The 26235-nt window shown below is 36.9% G+C and overlaps 1 protein-coding gene across 1 annotated transcript in view; it reads right to left on the bottom strand.

The window, feature by feature from the left end:
- MACROD2 (mono-ADP ribosylhydrolase 2) overlaps nucleotides 1-26235 on the bottom strand; it is a 2059152-nt gene that overhangs the window by 1583161 nt on the left and 449756 nt on the right. Inside the window, exon 4 of the mRNA XM_032606628.1 lies at nucleotides 18371-18400. Within this exon, the coding sequence (XP_032462519.1) occupies nucleotides 18371-18400 (30 nt within the window). The remainder of the gene's footprint in view (nucleotides 1-18370; nucleotides 18401-26235) is intronic.

Below are 26235 nucleotides of genomic sequence, written 5' to 3'. Positions count from 1 at the left end.
TATCTAAAAATGTCTTTATATTTGCCTCACTAGTGAATGATAGTTCCTGTGGGCAAAGAATTCCAGGTTGACATTAATTTCCCTCAGATATTACTTCATCGCCTTTTAGTATCTATTGTTGCTTATAATTTATCTGTCAGTCTAATAGTTGTTTATTCATAGGAAATTCTTTCTGATGTCTTTTAAATCTTTACCTTTCTATTGTATGTTCTATAGCTTTATGATAATGTGTCCACTTCTTGATTTGATTTTTCCTCACTAGAAATCAATAATGTGTGTTCTTTGAGATAATTTATTTCTTTGGCAATTGTGAAAAATTTTCAACTATCTTCTCCTCATATATTGCCTTTTTTTCAATCCTACTTTCTGGAGTTCCCATTGTATATATGTTGAATGTCTGCCCTCTAACTTTCCCTTTCATATTTACCATCTATTTATATCTCTGTGGTGCATTCTGGGTAATTCCTACAGTGCTATCCTCCAAGTCACTAATTATCTCTTCAGTTACATCTAATATGATGTTATAATATCTGTTATTAGAGTTTTTAATTCAAAGTCCACATTTTTCACTCCTAGGATTTGTATTTGTTTCTTTTAACATCTGCCTTTTCTTGACCATGATATCACTTTATCTTAGAGTTTGGATTCTCAGTTTTATAGTTTTAATTGTGTTAAACATATTTATTGATATTTTTGATTCTCTTTTAGGATGCTATCAAGCTACCTTAAGTTCTTGGGAGTCTGATCCTGATATCCATGACTCTTGCATATTTGGTGTGGATTTTGGACTGTTTCCTTTATTTTTAAGTAATAGATTATCTTTTAGAAGAGTTTTAGCTTTATGCAGAAATTGAGAAGATAGTATGGAAAGTTCCCATGTACTTCACATCCAGTTCCCCCTATTATTAACATCTTAAATAAGTGTGGTACATCGTTACAATTAATGAACCAACACTGACATATAATTGTTAACTAAGGTCCATAGTTTATTCATATTTCCTTAGTTCTACCTAATGTCTTCTTCTGTTTCAGGATATCATCTAGGATACTACATTATAGTTAGTTGACATGTCTCCTTAGGCTCCTCTTAGTTGTGAGAGTTCCTCCAATTTTCCTTTTTTAAATGATATCAAAATATGATAGTTTCAAGGTATATTGATCAAATATTTTGTTGAATGCCCCTCTACTGGAATTTGTATGATACTTTACTCACAGTTAGATTGGAGTTAAAAAGCTTGAGAGGAAAATAACAGAGGTAATGTGGCATTTTCAATATATCATATCAAAGTACATCCTATCAACATGATTTATCACTGTTGGTTGTAATTTTCATTACCTGGCTGAGGTGTTTATCAGGCTTATCCACTGTAAAGTTCCTAATGAGTTTTATAATTTCTGAAAATGAGATAATTTTGGCATGGCTTTTTCTTTGTGAGAAAACCCCATGGCCTGAGGCTTGGGCACTTACCTTCAGAGTGATTGTGAGTTTGCCTCTAATAGTAGCCCTGGGGGCCAATTTTTATGTTAATTTTTTGTGTTTGGGATTCTCAGACACATAGGTAGTGTAGATTTAAGTACCAAACACAAAGAAGTTTCAGGATCAAGATACCAACATTTTAGGAGTCTTCCCCATAGTTTTCTTGAACCACTAGGGAATTTTTTTCAAATCCACGCTTCAGTTGAGATTATAACAATTTGATGAACTTGGCTTTAGGTAAGGATCTAAGCTCTACCCTCCTACTTTATGCAGTCCTATTTCTAATCCCCAAATGAGAACTAGCTTTGTGGCCTCTAGTGTCCAATGCCCCATCACCATATACACTACCACAAGGCACTTACAGTATACAGTTTATATTATAGTTTTGGTTCACTTTGTTTTTTCAGTACTCCCTTATTTATGGCACCCAAAGATGTAATTTCTTTCTTGCAAGCTGACAAATATACTACAATTAATTTTTATTTTATTTTATCCATAACTTAAATGAGTTGTTGCAGGGAGATTTTCTGATTTCCTCAGTCAACCATATCTTTAGAATCTAAAGTCCTTCCCTCAATCTAGTTGGGTCTCTCTCCTCCAATAACACACGTGTGAAAAATTCCTTCCCATGTGATCTGTTCTGTAATGATACCACTGTTGTATTAAAAATTTTCTAAGTCTCAATGGTTTATATTATTAATAGGCAAAACACCTATCACAATGAACATCTAAAATCTTTTATTGAGTTGTGTGAAGAAATATTCAACAGAGATGTATCATTTTAATTTGTGTAATTTAAGTTAATTTAAGTAATTTAAGTGTAAATTGAACTTCAGCCATGAAAACTTCAGAGTAAATGGTTTTACTTTATTTTTATTCTAAAGACTGAACACACTGATCACACAAAGGCTTCATGGGACCCCCACAAGCTAATGAAATGAAGCATGTGTCAGAGAAAAGAAGCAAGGATCTTTAATGGTGCACAAAATTATGAACCTAAAAGTGATTATTTACTGTAATGAAACATAAAGTAGAGGTTATAGCTTCAATGCCTTCACAGCCAGTTCTAAGTAACCTACCATTTTTATGTCTTAATATTTTAAATTACAAGTGTATTACAAAATCAATTCATTGTTTTCAATGAAAAACCTAAATCAAGTAACATATTAAGAGATTACTGTCCATAATTCTCATTGTCCATCGTTCTTCAAGCATGAAATAGAGAGTTCAACAGCTAAGCCAACCTACATAAAAACTTTTCCTAAGGCATGTCCTCGATTCTATTTCTCAATGAATGTTAAATCGTATGAACTGGCACATTAGCACTTTAAACTTTTGCCAGTAGGTTTGAACAAGAAAAGTCAATAATGACAATAATATTTCAGATTGAAAGATATAACTAACTGGTTAAATACCTGCAACATGACAAAACATGAATGAGATAATAGCCTTTCCCTCTTTCCATGTAATGCAAATTTTCTGCATTTCATTTCCAAATCTATACAAATAAATATTGTTCTCCTTATCCCCCAGAACTTAAAAAATATAACCATAGCATTTAAAGAAAATGATAATATCCTAGCTATATAAACTTCTTAGAAATGAAAGGTAATACAGTACTTAAAATAATTACTGCATAAATATGCATATGATCCTCAAGTTGCCTGCTATAAGTCTTTTTTAAAGTTTTGTCTTTTCATTTAGAGATCACCTAAAGATAAAGATATTACCTTTCTACAGCAAACTGGTCAAAACTGAAATATCTAACCATGCTAAAAATCCAGGATGAAAGATGGTAATACCTCAAAATTAAAATGAAATACATACTACATGTGGTAGAAGCTGCCAGGGGTGTAAAAATGAATATGAAAGCCTCTTTTTTTTTCAAAAAGTTTATGCCCCAATTGGGGAATGTATCTTTCCAGGTTCAGTCAGCTTGGCCAGAATGAGAAGGGGCATTTTATCTGCACAGGGCTGCCCCTTTGACAGGGTTTTAGATGGGGCAGTTTTACTCAGAAGGGGAAGTAGGTAAGTACTTAATATGATGAATAATTTCAAAATTAGCTTGAGAATAGAGGGGTCATTGATGACCAAAGTTAGAGGTGGCATAAACAAGGCATGTCCTCAGAATGGCCAATAAAAAGGAAAGTTCAAGCAGAGACATGGATTTTATACCCTCCCCTTCCTCCGCTAGGAAGCATCTGAAAAGCTTAATGACAAATGGCAGACAAGATTAAGGCAATCAGGACTGGGTCAAACTTCTAAGAAGAGAACTAGACAAGTTCATGTGGAATGAGGAAGACATATACTAGAAATCCAACTAGTGTGGGCAGCTTCAGAGTTTGTCCCTAGACTGAGATGCAAGTGAGGTAGTGAAAGGAAAAGGCAAGGCAGGGAGGAGCCTGTGTTGGTGTGACCACCAGACTTTGCTCGGATGCTGTGATGAACCTTTGCTGCCAACACCATTAGTACCAGAGTTCCTTTCTTCAGTTCTAACACTGTTCACTCCATTTTAGGGGGCATGCCTGAATGGTCAGAGGAAGCTGTTTAACGAAAATCTGGATAACACGACTGCAGAACAGTGAGGAGGACTGCTGAAGCACAGCAAGATCTCTGTAAAATATATCTACATCAAACAGTGAAAAATACAACTGAGTGGGTCATTTCCTTCCTCTCCTGGAAAATAACTCATCCTCCAAGATTGCTCCAGTGTCACCTCTTGTGGGAAGCCTTCCCTGACCACTTCGACATGTTGGCTTCATCTTTTCTGCTTCATTTTTCCTGTATTGAGAACCTTTCTAGTTCTTATTATATTAATGTGTAAATAAATATTTATACTTCAGACTGCACTTGGTTATAAGAATCTTTCCTACCTCAATGTCAAGACTAGTATACAATAGGTAATCAGTACATACTGTTGACTATGAAAGAGAAAAAGGAAAGAAAGAAAAAAGGAAGAGGGCAAAATGAAGGGAAGAAAGAAAGAAGGAAGGGAAGAAAGGAGGGAGGGAGGACAAAGGTAGGCTGGTTCACTGTGTAACTGCATGTTGTCAGACCTGGCCTGGCTCCTGGTCACTGCACTCCCCTTCCCCTCTATCTTCCTCTCATCTGAGCCTCCTTATCGCCCCTAGCAGGCTTACCCACCTGCAGTGCCCAGGATCAATCCCTGACACAGTCAGATCTTAAGCCTTATTTTCCATAGATTTGGCATCACATCCCTTTCTGAAGCTCTAATCCTGAGACTGGGTACCCACCTGACCAACAAGGCCAGGGCTCCTGAGTTTCTTTCACCAGGCTGCTCTATCCCAGGACTGAGAAACAGTTGCTACTCCCGAGGCCCATGGCTGGGACTCCTCCAGCTGCTGAGAAGAGGCCAGCAGGCTAACTCACTGCCAGACATGCTTGACTGACTCTCATAAGGGGCCAGCCCCAACACGCTACCTGCTTTAACCAGACTTGCTCCCTCACTGTGGACCACCCTCCTAGATTCCTCCCAGCATGCCTAAGGCCCAGCCAGATCTCAAGGTTTAACAAGAGTGAAACACGTAATCACTGCGGGGATTTGGTTCTGTATGTGGAGAGAGGGTGCCAGGGCTCTCCACTCCGCCTGTGAATGTTTAAGTAATTTATGAAAGCAGTTCCACTTAAACACACTCAAAAGGCCCTTTAAACATGTTGTTTCTCATGTTAGGAACTCTTGGTAGAAACTCACATTTTTTGTGAAAAAATTGTTCTTCAGGATATCTGTTCTGGTTTTTAAAGAAGGAATCTGATACCTGATGCCCATTCTATTGATATTAATATATCATTTTAAGTCAAAAGATCCATGCAAGGAAAATCCTTGGAACATCTGAAAGAACATGGGGAATGACAACTGCTCAGATAACTCAGCCAAACAGAGACCATGATTGGTAACAGGGAAAGGGCTGTGTTTATTGCCAAACCAATAATCAGTACTGACACACAGTAGTTCCCAAATTAGTATTTGTTGAGTGAATGAATGAATGAACACGTGCTTGTATGTGTGTTTGTATGTAGAAATAAGTAATGGGTGGGTGGAGATACACTGATGGTATCTATTGCATGATACCAAATATTTTTATGATTTTGCTGCTTTTGAAGTACATTTGGTACTTCACCTTGTTAAACTTTGGGCCCACTTTAATAGGCACAAGGAGAGCAAGAAGCCTTTGGTGGTGGAGAAGGGCATAATATATGCTGTGTTTTCATTCTAGAAAAGCAACTTTCCCATGAATTCCATCTGGGACTGAGGGTTTGTTTAGTGGTGGTTGCTTATACCTAGAGTTTTCAAAATTAATCTGCCACAGAATCACCTCAAGGATAAGGTCTAGAATTACAGTATTGATACTAATATACATATATATGTATATATATGTATGTGTGTATGTGGGTACAATTTAAAAAAGCAGTTCTACAAATTTATGCATATAAAAAGCCAACCTTAAATTGCTGCTCTGTCAGGAAATGTCATCTTAAATGTCTAACATTATGCCTCAGGCTTCAGCTCTCAGGAGCTCTGACAGACTAAAAGGGGAAGCAAAACCCATAAACCATATCTTGTTTGGGTTCTATTAGCAGGTTCTGGTCTTATTGTGATGATGAAAAGGAAAGACATCATCTAAAGTAAGAGATTGTAAATTTTGTTCCAGTCTGTTACATAATGATCTGAAAGGAATTGAGGAAGTAGCTCTTTAATTCTGCTTTTTTCTTTCTAATTCTGCTTCTTGACATAATTTAAGATTGGCTACAAAGGCTTTTTATTATTATATATTCCAAACGTATGACATCACAGGACTTTGTGCATGTAAAACGTGTTTATTACAGATGAGTGAACACATATTTAAAATGCAATGTGCTCTAAAACTAAAACTCAAGTACACAAAAAAGGTATATGAATCTGGACGGCAATCCAGAGGTACCATAAGACAGTGCTATTGTATGTACTTTCAAGTTATCAACTGAGCTTAAGACTTGTGAAAATCAGCCAAGAAAAGCATCATCTATATCTCAGCTGCACGTTTTCCTGTCCTCTCCTTAATTCTTCCTGGTGTGAACAGAGTTACCTACTTTTGCATAGAAAAGGCAAATCTAAACAGCAAAGATATATTAAAAATCACAGAGCAGAGAGACCTTCAAGATAGTGTAGGAGTAAGACGTAGAGATCACCTTCCTCCCCACAAATACATCAGAAATACATCTACATGTGAAACAACTCCTACAGAACACCTACTGAACGCTGGCAGACCTCAGACTTCCCAAAAGGCAAGAAACTCCCCACGTACCTAGGTAGGGCAAAAGAAAAAACAGAGACAAAAGAATAGGGACAGGACCTGAACCTCTGGGAGGGAGCTGTGAAAGAGGAAGTTTCCACACACTAGGAGGCCCTTTCACTGGCAGAGACAGGGGTGGTGGGTGGCAGGTAGTGGTGGGGGCAGCTTTGGAGCCACGGAGGAGAGCACAGCAACAGGGGTGCAGAGGGAAAAGCAGAGAGATTCCCACACAGAGGATCAGTGCCAACCAGCACTCACCAGCCCGAGAGGCTTGTCTGCTCACCTGCCGGCCGGGACAGGTGGGGGCTGGGAGGTGAGGCTCGGACTTGGGAGGTCAGATCCCAGGGAGAGTACTGGGGTTGGCTGTGTGAACAGAGCCTGAAGGGGGCTAGTGCACCACAGCTAGCCAGGAGAGAGTCCAGGAAAGAGTCTGGACCTGCCTAAGAGGCAAGGGACCATTGTTTCGGGGTGCGCGAGGAGAGGGGATTCAGAGCACTGCGTAAATGAGCTCCAGAGATGGGCGCGAGCCGCGGCTAACAGCGCGGGCAGCAGAGATGGGCATGAAACGCTAAGGCTGCTGCTGCAGCCACCAAGAAGCCTGTGTGCAAGCACAGGTCACTATCCACACCTCCCCTCCCGGGAGCCTGTGCAGCCTGCCACTGCACCAGAACACCAGGAGCTATGTGAACAAAGAAGAGACAGGGTAATTTCTCCCAGCAGCCTTAGGAGCAGTGGATTAAACCTCCACAATCAACTTGATGTACCCTGCATCTCTGGAATATCTGAATAAACAACGAATCATCCCAAAATTGAGGCAGTGGACTTTGGGAGCAACTGTAGACTTGGGGTTTGCTTTCTGCATATAATTTGTTTCTGGTTTTATGTTTATCTTAGTTTAGCATTTAGGGTTTATTATCATTGGTAGATTTGTTTATTGATTTGGTGGCTCTCATCCTTTTCTCTAAATATATATATATATTTTTCCTTTTTCTCTTTTTGTGAGTGTGTATGTGTATGCTTCTTTGTGTAATTTTGTCTGTATAGCTTTGCTTTTACCATTTTTCCTAGGTTTCTGTCCGTCCATTTTATTTTTTGTTTATTTTTGGCTTTAGTAGAGTTTTTAGCACTCCTTTTCATTGGTGGATTTGTTTTTTGGTTTGGTGGCTCTCTTCTTTTTTCTTTCTTTTTTAAAAATTACTCATAATTGTTTTTTTATTTTTAATAATCTTTTTCTATCTTAATAACTTTATGTTATTTTATTTTCTTCTTTCTTTCTTTTTTTTCTCCCTTTTCTTCTGAGCTGTGTGGCTCACAGGGTCTTGGTGCTCTGGGCGGGTGTCACGCCTGTGCCTCTGAGGTGGGAGAGCCAAGTTCAGGAAATTGGTCCACCAGAGACCTCCCAGCTCCACATAACATCAAATGGCAAAAGCTCCCCCAGGGATCTCCATCGACACAGCTACATTCAACGACCAACAAGCTATAGTGCTGGACAGCCTGTGCCAAACAACCAGAAAGACAGGGACACAACCCCACCCAAGAGCAGAGAGGCAGCCTAAAATCATAATGTCACAGACACCCCAAAACACACCACTGGATGCAGTCCTACCTACTAGAAAGACAAGATCCAGCCTCATCCACTGAAACACAGGCACCAGTCGCTTCCACCAGGAAGGCTACACAGCCCACTAAGCCAACCTTAGCCACTGGGGGGAGACACTGAAAACAACAGGAACTATGAATCTGCAGCCTACAAAAAGGAGACCCCAAACACAGAAAGTTAAACAGAATGAGAAGACAGAGAAACACACAGCAGATGAAGGAGCAAGGTAAAAACCCACCAGACCAAACAAATGAAGAGGAAATAAGCAGTATACATGAAAAAGAATTCAGAGTAATGATAGTAAAGATGATTGAAAATCTTGGAAATAGAATGGACAGAATACAAGAAACCTTTAACAAGGACCGAGAAGAACTAAAGAGCAAACAAACAATGATGAATAACACAATAAATGAAGGTAAAAATTCTCTAGAAGGAATCAATAGCAGAATAACTGAGGCACAAAAACGGATAAGTGACCTGGAAGATAAAAGAGTGGAAATAACTACCACAGAGCAGAATAAAGAAAAAAGAATGAAAAGAATTGAGGACAGTCTCAGAGACCACTGCGACAACTTTAAACACAACAACATTCGAATTATAGGGGGCCCAGAAGAAGAAGAGGAAAAGAAAGGGACTGAGAAAATATTTGAAGAGATTATAGTTGAAAACTTCCCTAATATGGGAAAGGAAATAGTCAATCAAGTCCAGGAAGCACAGAGAGTCCCATACAGGATAAATCCAATGAGAAACACTCCGAGACACTTAATCAAACTATCAAAAATTAAATACAAAGAAAAATATTAAAAGCAGCAAGGGAAAAGCAACAAATAACATACAAGAGAATCCCCATAGGTTAACACCCAATCTTTCAGCAGAAAGTCTGCAAGCCAGAAGGGAGGGGCAGGACATATTTAAAGTGATGAAAGGGAAAAACCTACAACCAAGATTACTCCACCCAGTAAGGGTCTCATTCAGATGTGATGGAGAAATTAAAACCTTTACAGACAAGCAAAAGCTAAGAGAATTCAGCACCACCAAACCAGCTTTACAACAAATGCTAAAGGAACTTTGCTAGGCAGGAAAAACAAGAGACAGAAAAGAACTACAATAACAAACCTCCCAAAATTAAGAAAATGGTAATAGGAACATACATGTCGGTAACTACCTTAAATGTGAATGGATTAAATGCTTAAACCAAAAGACAGAGACTGGCTGAATGGATACAAAAACAAGACCCATATATATGTTGTCTACAAGAGACCCACTTCAGGCCTAGGGACAAATGCAAACTGGAAAGTGAGGGGATGAAAAAAGATATTCCATGCAAATGGAAATCAAAAGAAAGCTAGAGTAGCAATTCTCATATCAGATAAAATAGACTTTAAAATAAAGACTATTACAAGAGACAAAGAAGGACACTACATACTGATCAAGGGATCAATCCAAGAAGAAGATATAACAATTGTAAATATTTATGCACCCAACATAGGAGCATCTCAATACATAAAGCAGATGCTAACAGCCATAAAAGGGGAAATCAACAGTAACACAGTCACAGTAGAGGACTTTTAACACCCAACTTTCAACAATGGACAGATCATCCAAAATGAAAATAAATAAGGAAACACAAGATTTAAATGATACATTAAACAAGATGAACTTAATTGATATATATAGAACATTCCATCAAAAACAACAGAATACACTTTCTTCTCAAGTGCTCATGGAACATTCTCCAGGATAAATCATATCTTGGGTCACAAATCAAGCCTTGGTAAACTTAAGAATATTGAAATTGTATCAAGTATCTTTTCCAACCACACTATGTGACTAGATATCAAATACAGGAAAAAAAATTGTAAAAAATACAAATATATGGAGGCTAAACAATACACTACTAAATAACCAAGAGATCACTGAAGAAATCAAAGAGGAAATCAAAAAATACCTAGACACAAATGAAAATGAAAACACCACAAACCAAAACCTATGGATGCAGCAAAAGCAGTTCTAAGGGAAGTTTATAGCAATACAATCCTACCTCAAAAAACAAGAAACATCTCAAATACACAATCTAACCTTACACCTAAAGCAAATAGAGAAAGAAGAACAAAAAAAAACCCCAAACATAGCAGAAGGAAAGAAATCATAAAGATCAGATCAGATATAAATGAAAAAGAAATGAAGGAAACAACAGCAAAGATCAATAAAACTAAAAGTTGGTTTTTGAGAAGATAAACAAAATGGATAAACCATTAGCCAGACTCATCAAGAAAAAAATGGAGAAGACTCACATCAATAGAATTAGAAATGAAAAAGGAGAAGTTACAACTGACACTGCAGAAATACAAAGGATCATGAGAGATTATTACAAGCAACTATATGCCAATAAAACAGACAACCTGGAAGAAATGTACAAATTCTTACAAAAATACAACCTTCCAAGACTGAAGCTGGAAAAAATAGAAAATATAAACAGACCAATCACAAGCACTGAAATTGAGACTGTGATTAAAAATCTTCCAACAAACAAAAGCCCAGACCAGATAGCTTCACAGGCGAATTCTATCAAATATTTACAGAAGAGCTAACACCTTTCCTTCTCAAATTTTCCAAAATATATCAGAGGGAAGAACACTCCCAAACTCCTTCTATAAGGCCACCATCATCCTCATACCAAATCCAGACAAAGATGTCACAAAGAAAGAAAACTACAGGCCAATATCACTGATGAAACTACAGGCCAATATTAGTGATAGATGGAAAAATGCTCAACATAATACTAGCAAAGAGAATCCAACAGCACATTAAAAGGATCATACACCATGATCAAGTGGGGTTTATCCAGGGAATGCAAGGATTCTTCAATATATGCAAATCAATCAATGTGATAAACCATATTAACAAACTGATGGTGAAAAACCATATGATCATCTCAATTGATGCAGAAAAATCTTTTTACAAAATTCAACACCCATTTATGAAAAAAACCCTCCAGAAAGTAGGCATAGAGGGAACTTACCTCAACATAATAAAGGCCATATATGATAAACCCACAGCTAACATTGTTCTCAATGGTGAAAAACTGAAACCTTTTCCACTAAGATCAGGAACAAGACAAGGTTGTCCACTCTCACCACTATTATTCAACATAGTTTTGGAAGTTCTAGCCACAGCAATCAGAGAAAAAAAAGAAATAAAAGGAATGCAAATTGGAAAAGAAGTTAAGCTGTCACAGTCTGCAGATGACACGATACTGTACACAGAGAATCCTAAAGATGCTACCAGAAAACTACTAGAGCTACCTAAGGAGACAAAAGACCTGTATGCAGAAAAGCAGAAGACACTGATGAAAGAAGTTAAAGATGATACAAACAGATGGAGAGATATACCACGTTCTTGGATTGGAGGAATCAACACTGTGAAAATGACTCTACTACCCAAAGCAATCTACAGATTCAATGCAATCCCTATCAAACTACCAATTGCATTTTTCACAGAACTAGAACAAAAAAAAATCACAATTTGTATGGAAACACAAAAGACCCCGGATAGCCAAAGCAGTCTTGAGAAAGAAAAGTGGAGATGGAGGAATCAGGCTTCCTGACTTCAGACTATACTATAAAGCTACAGTAATCAAGACATTATGGTACTGGTAGAAAAACAGAAATATAGATTAATGGAACAAGATAGAAAGCCCAGAGATAAACCCACACACATATGGTCACCTTATGTTTGATAAAGGAGGCAAGAATATACAATGGAGAAAAGACAGCCTCTTCAATAAGTGCTGCTGGGAAAACTGGACAGCTACCTGGAAAAGAATGAAATTAGAACACTCCCTAACAACATACACAAAAATAAACTCAAAATTGATTAGATACCTAAATGTAAGACCGGACACTATAAAACTCTTAGAGGAAAACATAGGCAGAACACTCTGTGACATAAATCACAGCAACATCCTTTTTGACCCATCTGCTAGAGAAATGGAAATAAAAATAAACAAATGGGACCTAATGAAACTTCAAAGCTTTTGCACAGCAAAGGAAACCATAAGCAAGACAGAAGGACAGCCTTCAGAATGGGAGAAAATATTTGCAAATGAAGCACCTGACACAGGATTAATTTCCAAACGTTACAAGAAGCTCATGCAGCTCCATACCAAAAAAAAAAAAAAAAAAAAAAAAAAAAACAGACAACACAATCCAAAAATGGGCAGAAGACCTCAACAGACATTTCTCCAAAGAGGATATACAGATTGCCAACAAACACATGAAGGGATGCTCAACATCACTAATCATTAGATAAATGCAGATCAAAGCTACAATGAGGTATCCTCTCACACCAGTCAGAATGGCCATCATGAAAAAATGCAGAAACAATAAATGGTGGAGAGGATGTGGAGAAAAGGGAACCCTCTTGCATTATTGGTGGGAATGTGAATTGATACAGCCACTGTGTAGAACAGTATGGAGGTTCCTGAAAAAGCTAAAAATAGAACTAGGACTACCATATGACCCAGCAGTCCCACTACTGGGCATATACCCTGAGAAAGCCATAATTCAAAAAGAGTCATGTACCACAATGTTCACTCCAGCACTATTTACAATAGCCAGGACATGGAAGCAACCTAAATGCCCACCAACAGATGAATGGATAAAGAAGATGTGGTACATATATACAATGGAATATTACTCAGCCATAAAAAGGAATGAAATTGGATCATCTGTAGAGACATGGATGGATCTAGAGACTGTCATACAGACTGAAGTAAGTCAGAAAGGGGCAAGCAAATATCGTATATTAACGCATATTTGTGTAACCTAGAAAAAAAATGGTTCTGAAGAACCTAGAGGCAGGAGAGAAATAAAGATTCCGATGTAGAGAATGGACTTGAGGACGTGGGGAGGGGGAAGGGTAAGCTGGAACGAAGTGAGAGAGTGGCATGGACATATATACACTACCAAATGTAAAACAGATAGCTAGTGGGAAGCAGCTTCATAGCCACAGGGAGATCAGCTCAGTGCTTTGTGACCACCTAGAGGTGTGGGGTAGGGAGAGTGGGAGGGAAATGCAAGAGGGAGGAGATATGGGGACATATTTATATGTATAGTTGAGTCACTTTGTTATAAAGCAGAAAGTAACACACTGTTGTAAAGCAATTATACTCCAATAAAGATGTGAAAAAACCAAAAACTCACAGAGCAAAGGCACGAGCCCTGAGTGGGACTCAAGAACCCTGTCTTCTTATTGGACCTTTGCACTTTATAAGCTGTGTGACCTTGAAGAAGTCACTAAATCTCCCTAAGTCACATTTCCCTCAGTGATTAAAGTAATAATAATAATAATAAATAACACTGATCTCATTCGAGCATTGTGGCCGAGACAGTGCTATGTATTTACCACACCATTTCCTCTTCCTGGGAATGCTGGAAGACTCCATTCTTCCCAGACTTCCTTGTAGCTCGGTTGCGGGTCACTTGCCTGAATTCTGACCCATAGAACGTGGGCAGAAGTGACATAAGCCATTCACGAACTGCTCTGTAAATACATCCCACAAGATCCACCAGCTGTCTCTTCCTGTTTTGTGACTGAAGCCACATACCACATAGAGTAGTTACAAGATAGAGAAGCAACCTGAGACTCTGTGTCACCACCTGTAGGAGAGCCTGAGTAGAACAGCCACCAATATACTCGACATTGATGTGAGCAAGAAATTAACCTTATTGTTTTAACCACTAAGATTTTTAGGTTTCTTACCATAGCATAATGTAGCCTACCCTGACTAAGAAAAGGACTAAATGAGAAAATTAAATTTACTTGTTTTATATCTGAATGTGCTATACTGCTATGCAGGTTAGTACTGGGAGCAATGATGGAGAGCTTGTAAAAATTAATAGAACTTCTAAGGTTTTTTGACATTATACCATTACCTAGATTATATAAAGGCTTCCTGAAAGACAGAATCCAGTCACTATAGACCAGCCACATTCTTACTTAAATATTAGTATATTTATTTGCCCTTAACATATCTGGGACATATATACATAGATGATCCATTTTACCAAGTATTTTAACTGATAGACTAGGTAGTTGAAGCCCTATCACTTATACTCACTACAATGACACTAAGTGACACTAAGTTCCTAAAGAGAGTGACCTCTGGCCCAAAGATGAAAATCCACACCTATGTGAAATGATTCTCTCACTTTAAAATTAAAACTGAGTGGGTGGGCTTCCCTGGTGGCGCAGTGGTTGAGAGTCCGCCTGCAGATGCAGCGGACATGGGTTCGTGCCCCAGTCTGGGAAGATCCCACATGCCGCAGAGTGGCTGGGCCCATAAGCCATGGCCGCTGAGCCTGCGCATCCGGAGACTGTGCTCCGCAACGGGAGAGGCCACAGCAGTGAGAGGCCCGTGTACCGCAAAAAACAAACAAACAAAAAACTGAGTGGGTCATTGTGACCATTTTTAAAATCTCCTCTTAGGAGATCTCTTGTCTTGATCATGAGCACTCCAAAAAAAAAAAAAAAAAAAGAGCAAAACACTACGATTATAGATAATACAACTTTGTATAGACTGATTTTTGCCTAAATTTCAAGTGCAACTTATACAGAACTGGGGGGAAGCCCTCCTGAGAACCTGAAAAAATGGTACTTAAGATACTATTATTATTTTTTTATGTGGTCCCAAATTTTCTTGATCAAATTGTTTAGTCAATCAAAGAATTATTTCCTGTAGAGGTTTTTGAAGGTATATTAATTCAAGTCAATAAAAGGAATCATTGATCAAATCCAAGAGGACTGCATCAGTTCTAGGCTCCTTATTAGATGATTATTAGCTGTTGCTGTACAAATATCACTGACAGGATTAATAAGATTTGTCACAGAATCAAAAGGCCAAAAATCAGTTCAGAGAAGGCTAAAAATATTCCTTAAATTTAAGTTTTAAATGCAGCTTTCCAAAAATCAGACATGTATTTTAGAGCAATCTTGACATCTCCAGAAGTGCATAAATGAATTAAACCTGTCAATGACCTACTTTAATGAAAGAAATTACATCCATCTTAAATACCTATAATTTATCTTTATGATGATACTGAGTTGCTAATTTTAGAATTCAGAAATGAGAAATTATGGCAAATAACTGCATTTAGCAAAATCAACCACCTAGAGGACATTCAAGTATATACTTCAGGTAAACAGAACATTGAGTTTGCCCATTCCTGAACGTCTTGCCATTGCTAAAAATGTACACTGTATCTACACACAGGTTGAAGGAACCACAAGGAAATACAGGCCAACTCACTAGCGTTAATTCTATACACACCAACCATGTATACATATATTGAAACAAAGCAGCTTGACAAGGGTACCTGAACAGCAGCCTACCTTCCCCAAAATGGCAGGGACTGCTCATTGCCTGCCAAACCTCCACCCTCCCCTTCTTCCTTAGAAAAGAGCACTGCTTTTTTTTGATGAGCACATTTCTTCCTGGCATAAAACTATATTATCCATGAATGAACATTTGATCAATTCAAGGATATGAGACATCAGATAAAGCTGCTTAAAGAAAACTGGCTTGTCTCTTAGGGGCCACCTTTTTGATTTTTTGCCTTTCTTACTCCTCCTGACACCCATATTTTTGATGCCTAGAGTCCAGCAGCCTCTGTGGACCCTGAGTTCCACACAGTAGGAAGGAAGAGCAGAAAAGCCAGAGCTTGAGCACTTGATGACAGGATGGGATTACTGCACAGCCACTCTAGTCTACATCTAAGCTACTTTCACAGGGGACAGAAACATTTTTCTATCTCCTTTAAGTCACTATTATTTGGGGGGTTTCTGTTATGGGCAGCTAAAGTGATTTTAACTTATATAATTAGTCAATTCAGTTTTTTTTTAAATAGCCAAGAACCATAAATTAACTATCTAGCTAATTTGTCTGCTGTTTTAAATTGATAGATTTGTATATGTAGACTCAGTTTTAACTTTTTTTATCCTACTTAACAGTACTAGTCAAATTTGTTAAAATACTAATATGTCATGTAAGAAAATCATCACTATGAATGACTTATTTTAATGTTTCCTTCACATATTATAAGAAACCTAGAGATAAAAATTTATTGGGAATCCAGTACATTCCTAAGGAATAGTTCTCTTCTAGTTCCCAAAGAATACCAAAAAGAAGAAGAAGAAGAAGAACAATGAGAAACCCTGTATATTTATATTTTCTAAAGTAATTTGGGGAAGAAGAAAAATACTCTGCTATAGAATGTGCATTGACATGTGGTAATATGAAGAGCACTTTCTAGTTTAAACTATTTTCTATCATTTCTATTTCCAACATTCTGTTTTTAAAAATCTATTGATTCTTATATGGGAACAATGGTTAAAATTTTAATTTTCAAATAAAATTTAAGCTGAAACCTCCTGATGATGATTTATAAAGGATAACATTTCTTAAAAGTTGGGGATCAAGTAAACAAGTTCTAACTTGTTTGTTGAAAACCTAAAGCTCTGTATATACAATCATATCTATTTCAACCACATACATGAAAAGAGGGAGCAAGAGGAAGAGGGAGAGAGAAAACAAACCTATTTATGTCCATCTGGGTCCTAAATGAAAAGGACCCCATTCTACTGTATACTTTATTCCTCCCCTACCATGTAGTATAGACTGGGGCTAGGTAAGCTTTCATCTTTCAACCTAGAAATAAAAATAATAAATAGTTCCAAGAATTTAGTATCAAAAAAGAATTCCTAGTACAGAAATCTCTCTCTTCCTCATCTCACTTTGATCTCTTTCTCTCTCTCCTCTAAAAAGGAAGAAAGAAAAAGCAAAATGCCATTACTAATTTCTTTTTTTATTTTTCACAGTAAGTCACTGATATATTAAGCTCTCAGGCTACAAAGTCATAGTGATTTTAGTCATTATTATGAAAAAAAAAGATTAAAACCACAAGTCTCCAGATGTATTGTTTTAAAATTCATATTAAAAGTGACTCTATCATGCAGCCACTATTGAAAACAGTATGGAGGTTCCTCAAAAAACTAGAGTTGCCATATGATCCAGCAATTCAACTCCTGGGCATATATCTGGACAAAACTATAATTCAAAAAGATACATGCACCCCTATGTTCATAGCAGCACTATTCACAATAGCCAAGACATGGATACAACCTTAATGTCCATTAACAGATGAATGGATAAAGAAGATGTGGTATATATACACAATGGAATATTACTCAGCCATAAAAAAGAATGAAATAATGCCATTCACAGCAACATGGATGGACCCAGAGATAAGCATACTAAGTGAAGTAAGTCAGAAAGAGAAAGACAAATACCATATGATATCACTTATATGTGGAATCTAAAATATGACACAAATAAACTTATCTATAAAACAGAAACACACTCAAAGATATAGAGAACAGCCTTGTGGTTGCCAAGGTGGAAGGGGTGTGAGGGAGGGATGGATTGGGAGTTTGGGCTTAGCAGATGCAAACTAGTATATATAGAATTGATAAACAACAAGGTCCTACTGTGTAGCACAGGGAACTATATTTGATATCCTGTGATAATGTAAAATGGAAAAGAATATGAAGAAGAATGTATATATATTTATATATGTGTATAACTGAATCACTTTGCTGCACAGTGGAAATTAACACAACATTGCAAATCAACTATACTTAAAAAGTGACTATCATCTACTATATGTGTGTTCATCTCAATAGCTTATTGCTGCTATAGTTTATGCCAAAGATAGAAATATAAAGCTTGATGAGAACAACAACAGTATTCTGCATATTTTGAAGTCAGTTAAAATAACGTTTAGGCAAACCCAAGATATTTCTATTATAAATTTTCTAAGATTATAATTTGCGTGGTTGATGACTACAGCAAAATTAATTTTCTTTAAAGTAACACAGAACTTACTAAACATCTTATGGTTGGTGTAGTAATAAAATATATTTTAAGTGATGTTCAGGACTTACCACCTCCACCTCCAAGAAGACTGGTATTTGCTGTTCAAAAGAAAACAAAATAAAAGACATTAAATAATATATAAAAATATAATATGCCAGAGTAGTTCAGGAAAAGTTGGTAATGATCATGCTGTACATACACACACACACTCACACACACACACACACACACACACACATATATATATATTACAATATGTACTTGCATATAAAGACAGACTTTATTACTGTTTTATTATGGTATGAAAATTGAAATATTTCACTATTTTTCTTTTTTCTCTTCAAATGAATATTTTTACAATGTACTTCCTTCTAATAAAATGAAGTACATATGTGATCCTTTTTTTTCCATTCTGTATCTAAATTAATCTTTTGGTTTCTCCATTTTATCAACTAGAGATAGAACAATGTTATTTAGGCAATTTCAACAATTTCAAAGAACAATGTAACAAGAAAGTATAATGATAATTTTAATTAAATTAAACACCATCAAATAAAGCTATCTCAAGACACTCTGCAATAAGAATGAACTCAAATAGTGACAGATTTATTCGTTTTTACATTAATTTTTTGTTTGAGGGAAAGAAATAAATTTTAAATATTTTTGTAAAACAATGATGTGTCATTTCTTACCCATTTATCCATTAACCTAGCACATATAATTATGAAGTCAAATAATAAGCAAAATATAAGACTATTCCATTTAGATTTTTTTAAGAGGTCAGATTTTCAGAAGGTTCCACTGCAGTTTTCTGCTGAAGTATTAAGCAACTTTGCGCCTATGTTTATCTAGTCTCTACAAAAGCCAGAAAACAGAAGTCCTGCAGCAACATAAAAAAAGTATGTGGTAATCAAAGTCCCTTTCTTTGTGGAGAAACCTGAGCTACCAAAAGATTAAAGAAATCACTTAAGAAAGAGGAGTAGGAATCTTTAACTTGAATTTTCCTGTGATGTCCACAAACCACGCACTGCCATAATAAGAGAAGCAAATATCAGAGTGTTAATGATTCTATCAATAAATAATGGAGCATTTTAAGAATAAATGCCTATATTCATATGTGATGGTTTGCTAATTATTGAAACACTAAAGAGAACATCATGAAAATGCGTGGAGAACAAATGCCTTTGAAGGTTTTCTCAATATGTCAATCTTAGAGCATCAAGTCTTGTCTCATATGATCTTTCAAGTACAGGGCCATCTAATTGCTGCTCACGCCTTCCCCGCAGTGCTTTCATCACAAATATGGACTGCGTAGCAATCATTAGTCAACCATAAACAAAATTCGCTTCAGATATTACATTTTATTTACTTTTTTAACTTTCTTTTTTTTCTTTATTTGGGTCGCGCCACGTGGCATGTGGGATTTTAGTTCCCTGACCATGGATCAAACCTGTGCCTCCTGCAGTGGAAGCGTGTGGTGTTAACCACTAGACCGCAAGGGAAGTCCCACTTCAGATATTATAAAGTCATCTGCCACCCTGTCACCTCAGGTCCCCCAAATCCTTCTGACTTCACAGTGAAAATGTTAAGTATTTACATAGATCGTATCCAGGACTTAATGCCCTGCCCCAAATCAAACTTTGTAACTGCTGAAGTGGTAACTTGCTGAAGGGAAATGAGGAAAGATGTTATGAATTCTATCTTGGTTCCATACCCTTTAGTGGATGGGAGAAATTTCATGATGTTTCTTGGCAAACCCAAACATTTTCTTAAAAATCTTAGCTACATGCATTTATAAAACTGCATGGCATTTCACACTCCTGCCGATTTTTTATTTTTATATTTGACTGAGAACTCCTTCCCTGTCTATAGGTTTTCCAGATCCCAGAAACTCCATCTGTTGTCCTCCAATTTATACATATTCATTCATAAAGAAAAATGTATTTCCAACAACAAACAACAACAGCAATGAATAGTAGCTTTACATGCAAATTATCATGCCCAGAATCACAATAACACAATATAACCTATTTTCACCCAATGCTTTGCTCAGTAAAGGTGGAGGCTGCCTCTTTTGAGAGCACAGCACAAGACCCATCTGTTTAACCAGGCCCTCGTCCAATAGAGGTGGGTGGATGTGTGGGAGCAGGTGTAGGAACTGGAACTCCAGTCCTGGAGAACCATCAAGTCAGTTTATGTCAGATGTGTGCTCGCGTCTAGGTGAGCATGTCTGGCCACATTTTAACATCTACATAGAAGTATTTTATAAAATTGTGGCATTTACATAGGGCACAATCACTTTTAAGATAATTTCATGTGCATTACCAGTCATGTAATAGAATCTTAATCTAAGCTGCTTAAATATATTCAAAGCAATTCTAAATGACTGTAATCCTGATAATGATTTTTCTAAAGAACCCATCAAATTTAAGTCTATTTTTTCAATTTCTGTTCTCTAAAAATTAAAAAATAAAATGTTTACATTATTAGGAAAAATATCAAGACAATTTTCTTCAGTAAAAGTGACAAAAATATTGGCAAATAAAAGTGAAACTTTATTATGATTTCTAATATTATTCTACCTTCACAAAGCACCTTATGCATAATATAACTGATTGTCAACATTTATTGGTCAGGTGGATTAATATTATTTCTTCCATTTTACAAAAGTGAAAATGACTTTTGTGTTTCTAAAATTAGTAGTCATTTAATTTTTACTTAATTATTTCTAATAAATCGAGGTATATCCTAATTAGAGAGGAAGCCCCTAAAGATAAAGTCTGAGTTTAATAATTTGGCCTGCATTTAATAAGTTCTCAATACATGTTTTCCAACAGTGAGATAACTGGCAGGATTAATCCCATTTCTTTATTGACGTAGAAGAGGTTTTTGTTTACTGAAGTGTGTGGAAAGAGCAAACTTTGGTCCTTTTCTTCCTGTAAGATCAAGGTCTGTTAAAGAAACTCTTAAAAGTTTATTTGGAAATAGTGATTAAAATTGCATGAAATACATTTATATAGTTATTGTCCCTCCCTAGGTCCCCTGCTAGAGGGAATTTCGGATATGCCTCTTGTTATTCCTAGAGTTACATATGGAAGGTAAAGGAGAAAGGAACAAAGAAAACTTAAAGCTGATAAGCATGATGCTACTGCTTCTAGATTGAGATTTAAAAATCTCTTCTCTGAGCATGCTTACTAATCAACACTATTTTCCTTTTTTTTTTTTTTATTTTTAATTTTTTATTAGATTTAGGCTCACTTTTCTACTCCCTGTCAAGAATACTTCATAGACAGTGCCATATACATATGTATATATTTTCGTAGTAGCATGGCTAATTGCTACTACTTTTTTTTCTTATACAGCAGGTTGTTATTAGTTATCCACTTTATACATATTAGTGTATATATGTCAATCCCAATCTCTCAATTCATCACACCACCACACTTGACCTCTCCACTTTCCCCCATTGGTGTCCATACGTTTCCTCTCTACATCTGTGTCTCTATTTCTGCCCTGCAAACTGGTTCATCTGTAGCATTTTTCTAGGTTCAACATATATGCGTTAATATACGAAAAATGTTTTTCTCTTTCTGACTTACTTCACTCTGTATGACAGTCTCTAGATCCATGCACATCTCTACAAATGACTCAATTTCATTCCTTTTTATGGCTAACATTCCATTGTATATATGTACCACATCTTCTTTATCCATTCATCTGTCGATGGACATATAGGTTGCTTCCACGACCTGGCTATTGTAAATAGTGCTGCAATGGGGCTTCCCTGGTGGCGCAGTGGTTGAGAATCTGCCTGCTAAGGCAGGGGACACGGGTTCGGGCCCTGGTCTGAGAAGATCCCACATGCCGTGGGGCAACTAGGAGCGTGAGCCACAACTACTGAGCCTGCGCGTCTGGAGCCTGTGCTCCGCATCAAGAGAGGCTGCGAGAGTGAGAGGCCCGCGCACCGCGATGAAGAGTGGCCTCCACTTGCCACAACTAGAGAAAACCCTCGCACAGAAACGAAGACCCAAAACCGCCCTAAATTAATTAATTAAGGAAAAAAAAAGAGTAAATCCTATTTAAAATAATTCATGTAGTCCAACCAGTTTAAAAAAAAAAAAAAAAATAGGGCTTCCCTGGTGGCGCAGTGGTTGAGAGTCCGCCTGCCGATGCAGGGGACACGGGTTCGTGCCCTGGTGTGGGAGGATCCCACGTGCCGCGGAGCGGCTGGGCCCGTGGGCCATGGCCGCTGAGCCTGCGCGTCCGGAGCCTGTTGCTCCGCGACGGGAGAGGCCACAGCGGTGAGAGGCCCGCGTACCGCAAAAAAAAAAAAAAAAAAAAAAAAAAAAAAAAATAGTGCTGCAATGAACATTGGGGTGCATGTGTCTTTTTGAATTATGTTTTTCTCTGGGTATATGCCCAGTAGTGGGATTTCTGGGTCATATGGAAATTCTATTTTTAGTTTTTTAAAGAACCTCCATACTGTTCTCCATAGTGGCTGTATGAATTTACACTCCCACCAACAGTGCAAGAGGGCTCCCTTTTCTCCATACCCTCTCCAGCATTTGTTGTTTGTAGATTTTCTGATGATGCCCATTCTAACTGTTGTGAGGTGATACCTCATTGTAGTTTTGATTTGTATTTCTCTAATAATTTGTGATGTTGAGCAGCTTTTCATGTGCTTCTTGGCCATCTGTATGTCTTCCTTGGAGAAATGTCTATTTAGGTCTTGTGCCCATTTTTCGATTGGGTTGATTGCTTTTTTAATATTGAGCTGCATGAGCTGTTTATAAACTTTGGAGATTAATCCTTTGTCCATTGATTTGTTTGCAATTATTTTCCCATTCTGAGGGTTGTCTTCTCTTGTTTGTAGTTTCCTTTGCTTTGCAAAAGCTTTTAAGTTTCATTAGGTCCCATTTGTTCATTTTTGGTTTTATTTCCATTACTCTAGGAGGTGGATCAAAAAAGATCTTGCTGTGATTTATGTCAAAGAGTATTCTGCCTATGTTTTCCTCTAACAGTTTTATAGTGGGCAGTCTTACATTTAGGTCACTAATCCATCCTGAGTTTATTTTTGTGTATGGTGTTAGGGAGTGTTCTAATTTTCTTCTTTTACATGTAGCTCTCCAGTTTTCCCAGCACCACTTATTGAAGAGACTGCCTTTTCTCCATTGTATATTCTTGCCTCCTTTGTCAAAGATTACTTGACCATAGGTGCATGGGTTTATCTCTGAGCTTTCTATATCCTGTTCCACTAAGCTATATTTCTGTTTTTGTGCCAGTACCATACTGTCTTGATTACTGTAGCTTTGTAGTATATTCTGAACTCAGGGATTCTGCTTCCTCCAGCTCCTTTTTTTCCCCTCAAGACTGCTTTGGCTCTTCAGGGTCTTTTGTGTCTCCATATAAATTTTAAGATGTTTTTGTTCTAGTTCTGTAAAAAATGCCATTGGTAATTTGATAAGGATTGCACTGAGTCTATAGATTGCTTTGGGTAGTATAATCATTTTCGCAATATTGTTTCTTTCAATATGAGAACATGATATATCTCTCCATCTGTTTTTATCATCTTTAATTTCTTTCATCAGTGTCTTATAGTTTCCTGCATACAGGTCTTTTGTTTCCCCAGGTAGGTTTATTCCTACATATTTTATTCTTTTCGTTGCCATGGTAAATGAGAGCGTTTCCTTAATTTCTCTTTCAGATTTTTCATCATTAGTGTATAGGAATGCAAGAGATTTCTGTACATTAATTTTATAGTCTGCAACTTTACCAAATTCATTGATCAGCTCTAGTAGTTTTCTGGTAGCATCTTTAGGATTCTCAGTGTACAGTATCATGTCATCTGCAAACAGTGACAGTTTTACTTCTTTTCCAATTGGATTCCTTTTATTTCTTTTCTCCTCTGATTGCCATGGTTAGGACTTCCAAAATTATATTGAATAATAGTGGTGAGAGTGGACATCATTGTCTTCTTCCTGATCTTAGAGGAAATGCTTTCAGTTTTTCACCATTGAGAATGAGGTTTGCTATGGGTTTGTCATATATGGCCTTTATTATGTTGAGGTAGGTTCCCTCAATACCCACTTTCTGGAGAGGTTTTATCACAAAGGGTGTTGAATTTTCTCAAAATACTTTTCTGCATCTATTGAGATGATCGTATGGTTTTTATTCTTCACTTTGTTGATGTGGTGTATCACATTGATTGATTTGCGTATATTGAAGAATCCTTGCATCCCTGGGATAAATCTCACTTAGTCATGGTGTGTGATCCTTTTACTGTGTTGTTGGATTCTGTTTGCTAGTATTTTGTTGAGGATTTTTGCATCTATATTCATCAGTGATACTGGTCTGTAATTTTCTTTTTTTGAAGTATATTTGTCTGGTTTTGGTATCAGGGTGATGGTGGCCTCATAGAATGAGTTTGGGAGTGTTCCTTTCTCTGTAATTTTTGGGAAGAGTTTGAGAAGGAAGGGTGTTAGCTCTTCTATAAATGTTTGATAGAAATCACCTGTGAAGCAATTTGGTCCTGGACTTTTGTTTGTTGGAAGATTTTTAATCAGTTTCAATTTCATTAATTGTGATTGGTCTGTTCACATTTTCTATTTCTTCCTGGTTCAGTCTTGGAAGATTATACCTTTCTAAAAATTTGTCCATTTCTTCCCAGTTGTCCATTTTATTGGCATAGAGTTGCTTGCAGTAGTCTCTTAGGATGCTTTGTATTTCTGTGCTGTCTGTTGTAATTTCTCCTTTTTCATTTCTAATTTTATTGATTTGAGTCCTCTCCCTCTTTTTCTTCATGAGTCTGGCTAATGGATTATCAATTTTGTTTATCTTCTCAAAGAACCAGCTGTTAGCTTTATTGATCTTTGCTTTGTTTTCTTTGTTTCTATTTCATTTATTTCTGCTCTGATCTTTACGATTTCTTTCCCTCTACTAACTTTGGGTTTTGTTTGTTCTTTTTCTCTAGTACCTTTAGGTGTAAGGTTAGATTGTTTATTTGAGATTTTTCTTGTTTCTTGAGGTAGGCTTGTATTGCTATAAACTTCCCTCTTAGAACTGCTTTTGCAGCATCCCATAGGTTTTGGATCGTTGTGTTTTCATTGTCATTTTTCTCTAGGTATTTTTTGATTTCTTCAGTTGTCTCTTGGTTATTTAGCAACGTATTGTTTAGCCTCCATGTGTTTGTGTTTTTAATGTTTGTTTCCCTGTAATTGATTTCTAATCTCATAGCATTGTGGTCAGAAGAGATGCTTGATATGATTTCAATTTTCTTAAATTTACTGAGGCTTGATTTGTGACCCAAGATGTGATCTATCCTGGAGAATGTTCCATGTGCACTTGAGAAGAAAGTGTATTCTGTTGTTTTTCGATGGGATGTCCTATAAATATCAATTAAAGCTATCATCTGTTGTGTCATTTAACGCTTATGTTTCCTTATTAATTTTCTGTTTGGATGACCTGTCTATTGGTGTAAGTGAGGTGCTAACGTCCCCCATTGTTAATGTCGATTTCCTCTTTTATAGCTGTTAACAGTTGCCTTACGTATTGAGTGCTCCTATGTTGGGTGCATATATATTTATAATTGTTATATCTTCTTCTCAGATTGATCCCTTGATCATTATGTAATGTCTTTTCTTGTCTCTTATAACATTCTTTATTTTAAAGTCTATTTTATCTGATATAAGTATTGCTACTCCAGCTTTCTTTTGATTTCCATTTGCATGGAATATCTTTTTCCATCCCCTCACTTTCAGTCTGTATGTGTCCCTAGGTCTGAAGTGGGTCTCTTGTAGACAGCACATATATGGGTCTTGTTTTTGTATCCAATCAGCGAGCCTGTGTCTTTTGGTTGGAGCATTTAATCCATTTACGTTTAAGGTAATCATCGATTTGTATGTTCCTATTACCATTTTCTTAATTGTTATGGGTT

The sequence above is a fragment of the Phocoena sinus genome, chromosome 15 (assembly GCF_008692025.1).
Source record: "Phocoena sinus isolate mPhoSin1 chromosome 15, mPhoSin1.pri, whole genome shotgun sequence".
NCBI classification, from domain to species: Eukaryota; Metazoa; Chordata; class Mammalia; order Artiodactyla; family Phocoenidae; genus Phocoena; species Phocoena sinus.
The sequence above is the reverse complement of the archived record's forward strand: the minus strand, read 5'-3'. Positions and strand labels throughout refer to the sequence as shown.